At 38.2% G+C, this 7,635-nt stretch overlaps 1 protein-coding gene across 1 annotated transcript; it reads right to left on the minus strand.

Annotated features, from left to right (window-relative positions):
- Positions 1 to 1,083: 1,083 nt before the first annotated feature.
- LOC119861212 (olfactory receptor 2AT4) lies at positions 1,084 to 2,013 on the minus strand. Its single transcript, XM_038416011.2, has one exon. The coding sequence runs from the start codon at positions 2,011 to 2,013 to the stop codon at positions 1,084 to 1,086; it is 930 nt and encodes a 309-aa protein (XP_038271939.2).
- Positions 2,014 to 7,635: the final 5,622 nt, after the last annotated feature.

A 7,635-nucleotide genomic window follows, 5' to 3' on the forward strand; every position in this document is an offset into this window, starting at 1 on the left:
ATTCTTCCATGACTAAGCAAAATGTTAGTCAATAGGCAGCTCTTATGAGCAGCTGGATATACAAGTTAATCACTGTTATGCATATTATGTGTTGATATTTCAATCTGATCAAAAGTTTTATAACGACTTCGGAGCAACCTTTTAACTTCTTTCCGCTGCACCATGGATAAAAAACCATCATTAGACTTTTAAAATATTTTAATTGTAAACAGAGTTTAAAATTACATTGCATATTATGGGGAAAGCATAGCCCAGCTATACCACAATTACACCTCTAATACACTTTAGCTGGGTCAGGTACACAGGTAATTGTACAAAAGAAGGAAAGAACAATCTCACTTCATCTCCCAGGTTGGGTTCCAAGAGCTGCAATTTAGAAAAAGAAAAAGCTCTTTCCACTTATAAACTGGACAAATTTGTTCCAGAATCACTGAGAGATAATAAACACAATGCACTATGACACCCTTGTTATAAAGTCACGGTTCACAGTACACATGTTTTAAGGCACTAGTACACACCACACTTTCACTGTAGCAGATTTTGCAATGCATGTGCAGTAGTGCCCCCAATTCAGCCTGAAACTAAAAAATTATAAAACAAATTACTTTTTGTCCCTTTCAGCATATAGAGGAAAGTTAGTATGTTCAAAAATACTTGATATTAATAGGATGAAAATCACCCCAATGCAGAGGAAGCCATATCAAGCCATTTAAACCGTACTTAACCGTTCTATGGGAAGCTGATGTGGCCCCGCTGCCTAGGAGCCAGACTTGCTGCTGGCCACTTCAGGGGTGCAGCGCAGTGTCAGAACAGGTACGAACTACCCTGACTTAGCCAGGTAGCACTGCCAATGGGACTTTTAATGCCACAGTCAGCGGTGCTGATCAGAGCCACCATGATCCAGTGCCTTACCTTCCGTGACCCAATATTGGGTTGTGACCCACAGTTTGAAAACCATTGACTTAAGCCCTACTTAACCCCTGTAGAGGGGGTTGATGTGATGTATAGGTTCTGTGTGAAACTTCTGTGTTGGAGCTAATTTTTCCCCATGAGATTACAGTTTTTTAGAAGGAGGAAAGATCTTCAGAAAAATAATCTTTTTACTGCACATTTTACTTCCTTGTTTCGCAAAGTATAAATGAGTGGATTTAACAAAGGAGTTAAAATAGCAAAAACAACATTGCTCAATACATGGATATCAATAGGCATGTCTGTTCTGTAGGAAATATATGCCAGAGCAATGGATAAATAGTAGGTGCCAACCACAATCAGATGGGAAGTGCAAGTAGAAAATGCCTTACTGCGACCTCCTTTAGAGTTGATCTTTAATATGGAGATAATGATGTGAACATATGATAGGGTGACAAGCATAAGTGGCACGACTGAAACAGTCATGGCAATGGAAAACCCCAAGAAAGTCTGAAAAGAGGCACTGAAATCTGAACAAGCTGCTTGCACAACTGCCAAGTGATCACAAAAGCAATGGTAAACTATGGTTGTTTCACCAAATGTTAACTGAGAGGTCTGAAAGATGACAGGTATTGGTATTAACAATGCAGTTACCCAGGCATATGCTGCCAGTTGAATGTTTACTCTCTTTGTCATTTTAACTGGGTAATGCAAAGGATTACAAATTGCTTCATAACGATCATAAGACATGACTACAAGAAGCAGCGATTCAGTCACTGTTAGACCATGAAAACAATACATCTGCAGAAAGCAAACATGAAAAGAAATAGTTTTGGCATTGACCAGAAACATTGCCAACATTTTGGGAATGGTAGTAGTTGTAAACAGTATATCTAAGACAGAGAGATTAGCTAGGAAAAAGTACATGGGTTTGTGAAGTGTTTGATCAACCACAACTACAGCTATAATAATGATATTACCAATTAGTATTAGCAGGTAGAATACCAAAAATACAAGGAAAAGAGGGATCTGAAAATCTTGAAGTGCAGGAAATCCAATGAGATAAAAGTCTTTAGCAGAAGAATTGCTGTTGCAATTGTTCATGGTCTGATTGTTGAAAACATCTAGAATGAAAAACACAGTTAGGAAACCATCCTAATTATTACAAGAAAGATTGTAGAGTAATGAATGATGTGTGCTTTGCTGAAGATCTTTGTAGGTAAAATAACATATTCGATATATTCTTGTAGCTAAGTCCCCCTCATGCAATTTCAGTTAACTTAGAGTGCCTTCCATCCCGTAGGATGTATATATAAAGCCACTGGGGAGAGAATGAGATGGTTTAAGTACTATGTTGATGACAATGAACAATACATCTGATTCACTGGATCTCGATGATGTAGTTACTCAACTTTACATCTGGCCAAGTGTGCTAGCTCAGGCTCTCTGTATGCAATTAAGACTCAGGTGAAGTTGGTGGATAAAGGAATTAGTTGAAGGATGTGATGGAGATGTTATTTGATTTTAGCCAGATTATCAATTTAGTAGCCCTGATGGACATATAGATATAAGCAGTTGTCCAGCCTGCTTTTTTCCAACTTTGTTGTAATAGGAGATTGGTTTATGGAAAATAGATCCTGTCAAACTAATTTTTTTAATAAGATTACAAGTTTGGTTGATAAACATAGTAGTGTTGACATTAGATACTTAGACTTCTGTAACGCGTATGACTTGGCACTACACAACATTTGGATTAACAATCTAGAATGATATATTAATTTGGCACACATTAAATGGATTTAAAACTAGCTAACTTAGGTCTCAAAATGTAACTGTAATTGGGAAATCGCCATTGAGCGGCTCTGTTTCCAGTGAAGTCTCACACGGGTCGGTTCTTGGCCCTGTGCTATTTAACATCTTTGTCAATAACCTGGAAGAAAATATATAATCACCGATAATGTTTGCAGATGGTGCAAAAATTAGGGGAGTGGTAAATAACGAAGTGGACAGGTCACTGATTCAGAGTGATCTGGATTGCTCAGTAAACTGGGCACAAACATACAATATCCTTTTAAAAAAACAGGTAAATGTAAAGATATACATCTAGGAACAAAGAATGCAGGCCATGCTTAGAGGATGGGGGGCTCTATTCTGGGAAGCAGTGACTCTGAAAATTATGTTGAATAATCATCGGAACATGAGCTTCCAGTGTGATGCTGTGGCCAAAAGAGCGAATATGATCCTTGGATACATAATCAGGGAAATCTTGAGTAGGAGTAAAGAGGTTATTTTCCTTCTGTATTTGGCACTGGTGCAATTGCTGCTGGAATACTGTGTCCAGTTCTGGTGCCCACAGTTCAAGAAGGATGTTGATAAATTGGAGAGGGTTCAGAGAAGAGCCATGAGAATCATTACAGTATTAGAAAACCTGCCTTGTAGTGATTGATATCCTTCAATCTATCTAAAAAGAAAAGGAGTACTTGTGGCACCTTAGAGACTAACAAATTTATTTGAGCATAAGCTTTCGTGAGCTACAGAGCTGTCGCTCACGAAAGCTTATGCTCAAATAAATTTGTTAATCTCTAAGGTGCCACAAGTACTCCTTTTCTTTTTGTGAATACAGACTAACATGGCTGCTACTCTGAAACCTTTAATCTATCTATTTAGCTTAACAAAGAGAACAAAATAAGATAACATTAGAATGACCATACGGGGTCAGACCAATGGTCTGCCTAGCCCAGTATCCTGTCTTCCAACAAAGGCTAATGCCAGGTGCTTCAGAGGGAATGAACAGGACAGGCAATTATCGAGTAATCCAGGCCCATCATCTAATGCCTGCTTCTAGCAGTCAGAGGCTAGCAACACCCAAAGCATGTGGTTGCATCCCTGACCATCTTGGCTAATAGTCAGTGATGAACATTGTTAGGATATAGATATTCAGACCTGTCTGTAAAGGCCTATACTCTAAGAATTTAGGTGTATTCTTATCACTTAGCTAGTTATAGATGTATAAAAGAAAGAATCAAAATCACTGTCTGACGGTGTAAGGGCCTTCTCTCACTGTGACAGTCTGAGGCCCTGTTCTTAGGCTAAGGCCTTTGGCTAAGCAGCAGAGGCAGCCATAAGCTGGGAAGCAACCGGTCACCTCCTCACATTCCAGACTAGTCACATTGAAATAATGTGCTATTGGGCTGTTAGGATACAATCCTGTCCTGATAAAGCCTATCACCTCCAGAGAAAGGGAAGAGCCTAGAAGATGTAAAAGGAAACTTAGTTTGATAGCATCTTGTCTGGCAAGAACTCACTTATCCATAGCTGGTTTGTGAAATCCTCATTTCTTTGTTGTTCTATCACTATAGTCCCCATTTCCCTATTGTTTGTCTGTATAATCTCTGTCTGGTTCTGTGATTGTTTCTGTCTGCTCTATAATTAATTTTTCTGGGTGTAAACTAATTAAGGTGGTGCGATATAATTGGTTACTTAATCATGTTACTATATGTTAGGATTGGTCAGTTAAATTTCAGTAAAATGATTGGTTAAGGTATAGCTAAGCAGAACTCAAGTTTTACTATATAGTCTACAGTCAATCAGGAAGTGTGGGGGGGGGGAATGGGAACAGGGAATGGGAGGGAAATTGGAATCATGTTTTGCTAAGGGGGGAACAGGAACAGGGACACAGGTAAGGCTCTGTGGTGTCAGAGCTGGGAAGGGGAACACTAAGGAAGGAAACTGGAATCATGCTTGCTGGAAGTTCACCCCAACAAACATTGAATTGTATGCGCTTTTGGACTTTGGGTATTGTTGGTCTCGGTTCATGCGAGAAGGACCAGGGAAGTGAGTGTGTGAAGGAATAAGCCCCCTAACAGACATATCCTCCATGAACTTACTCTGTCATATCCCCTCTTAGTCATCTCTTTTTCAAGATGTAAAGTTCCAGTCTTTTTAATCTCTCCTCATGCAGGAGTTGTTCCATATCCTTAATCAGGGGTGCTGGAACAACTTGTATAGTGGGGGTGCTGAGAGCCATTGAACCAAACTGTAAGCCCTGAAAAGATGGAAACCACTTCAAGCCAGAGGGTGCTGCCACACCTCTAGTTCCAACACCTATGCCCTTAATCAGTTTTGTTGCCCTTCTCTGTACTTTTTCCAATTGTTATATATATTTTGAAATGGGGTGACCAGAACTGCACACAATATTCAAGATGTGGGCATACCAGGGGTTTTTATACTGGCATTGTGAAATTCTTGTCTTATTTTCTATGCCTTTCCTTATGCTGCCTAATATTCTGTTAGTGTTTTTGACTGCTGCTGCACATTGAGCATGTTTTCAGAGACTGCAAGTTCTCTTTCTTGAGCAGTAGTAGCTAATTTAGATCCCATCATTTTGTATATATAGTTGGGATTATGTTTTCCAATGTGCATTAATTTTAATTTATCAACAATGCATTATATCTGCTTTTTTATTGCACAGTCAACCAGTTTTGTGAGATCCATTTGTAACTCTTCACCGTCTGCTTTGGACTTAACTCTCTTGAGTAGTTTCATATTGTCTGCAAATTTTGCTATTTCATGGTTTATTTCTTTCTCCAGATCATTTATGAATATGTTGAACAGCACTATTCCCAGTACAGATCGGCGGGGAACACCACTATTTACCTCTCTCCATTCTGAAAATGTATCATTTTTTCCTACTCTTTGTTTCCTATCTTTTAACTAGTAACTTATCCAGGAGAGGACCTTCCCTCTTATCCTGTGACTGCTTATTTTACTTATGAGCTTTTGGTGAGAGACCTTGTCCAATAACAGTATATCTAGAGGATCACCCTCATGGGCAGGCATTCTTTGTCCACATATTTGTTGACCCCTCATAGAATTCTAATAGATTGGTGAGGCATGATTTCCCTTTACATATGCTGTGTTGACTGTTCCACAACAAATCATGTTCATGTATGTGTCTGATAATTCTGTTATTTACTATCGTTTCAACGAATTTGTCTCATGCTGAAGTTAGGCTTACTGTTTAATTTATCAATTTCTTCCAAAGCCTCCTCCATTCACACCTCAATCTGGGACAGTTCCTCAGATTTGTCACCTAAAAAGAATGCCTTAGGTATGGGTATCTCCCTTACATCCTCTGCAGTGAAAACCAATGCAAAGAATTCATTTAGCTTCTCTGTAGTGGCCGTGTCTTTCTTGAGTGCTCCTTTAGCACTTTGATCATCCTGTGGCCCCTTTCATTGTTTGGCATGCTTCCTGCTTCTGATGTACTTAAAAAATGTTTTGCTATTAATTTTCGTGTCTTTAGCTAGCTGTTCTTCAAATTCTTTTTTTGGCCTGCCTAATTATACTTTTACACTTGACTTGCCAGGGTTTATGCTGTTTTCTATTTTCTTCAGTAGGCTATAACTTCTAATTTTCAAGGGATGCCTTTTTGCTTCTAACCACTTTTTACTTTGTTGTTTAGCCCTGGTGGCACTTTTTGGTCCTTTTACTATGTGTTTTAATTTGGGGCATACATTTAAGTTGAGCCTCTATTATTATGTTTTTTTAAAAGTTTCCATGCAGCTTACAGGCATTTCACTTTTGGGACTATACCTTTTAATTTCTGTTTAATTAGCTTCCTCATTTTTGTGTATTTCCCCTTTCTGAAGTTAAATGGTACTGTGGTGAGCTGCTTTGCTATCGTGACCCTAGAAAGATGTTAAATTTAATTATACTATGGTCATTATTACCAGGTGGTTCAGCTATATTCAATTCTTGTACCAGATCCTGTGCTCCACTTAGGACTAAGTCAAGAATTGCCTGTCCCCTTGTGGGTTCCAGGATTAGCTGGTCCAAGAAGCAGTCATTTATAGTATCAAGAAACCTAATCTCTGCATCCTGTCGTGAAGTGACATGTACCCAGTCATTACTGAAATAGTTGAAATCCCCCATTATTATTGAGTTTTCTATTTTTATAGCCTTTCTAATCTACCTGAGCATTTCACAGTCACCATCACCATCCTCGTCAGGCGGTCACTAGTACATTTTTACTGCTCTATTCTTATTATTCATGCATGGAATTTCTATCCATAGAGATTTTATAGTATAGTTTGAATCATTTAAGATTTTTACTCTGTTTAACTCTGTGCTTTCTTTCACATGTAATGTCACTCCCCAGTCATCATGACCTACTCTGTCATTCCTATATATTTTCTACCCTGCTATTACCATGTCCCACTGATTATCCTTGTTCCACCAAGTTTTCTGTGATGCTCAATTGTGCTGTCCTTAGTACAGAAAACAACTATTGGAAGTTTACTGTTATAATCTCTTGAAACTGTTCTCAGACATGGTAAATCAAATGAAAAAATCACATCCTTTGGTGCCTGTTAACATAAATTATATTAAAAATGATTTTTTCCATGCTGGATACTATGAGAAAAAAATAAAAATGAAGCATTAATATGAAATTTATGGACATTTTAATATAATAATATAAACTGAAACTCACTTGTGATTCCAGAGATTACAAGAGCTTTGCTTTTACAGGTGTTACTCTTAGTGATAGATGCAAGACTTCTGCTATAAAGCCTCTGGTAAATACATTGATTGAGGCTTTGCGTTTCTTTTGAACAAGCTGTGTCATCCTTTTCTCCACCTTCATGTCCCCAAAGATTAAATTAGCATTGTTTTCTTATCTAAAATTAAAAGACTCATGCACATGTACTTATTTGCATGATAAAC

Source organism: Dermochelys coriacea, chromosome 1 (genome assembly GCF_009764565.3).
Source record: "Dermochelys coriacea isolate rDerCor1 chromosome 1, rDerCor1.pri.v4, whole genome shotgun sequence".
Taxonomy (NCBI): Eukaryota; Metazoa; Chordata; order Testudines; family Dermochelyidae; genus Dermochelys; species Dermochelys coriacea.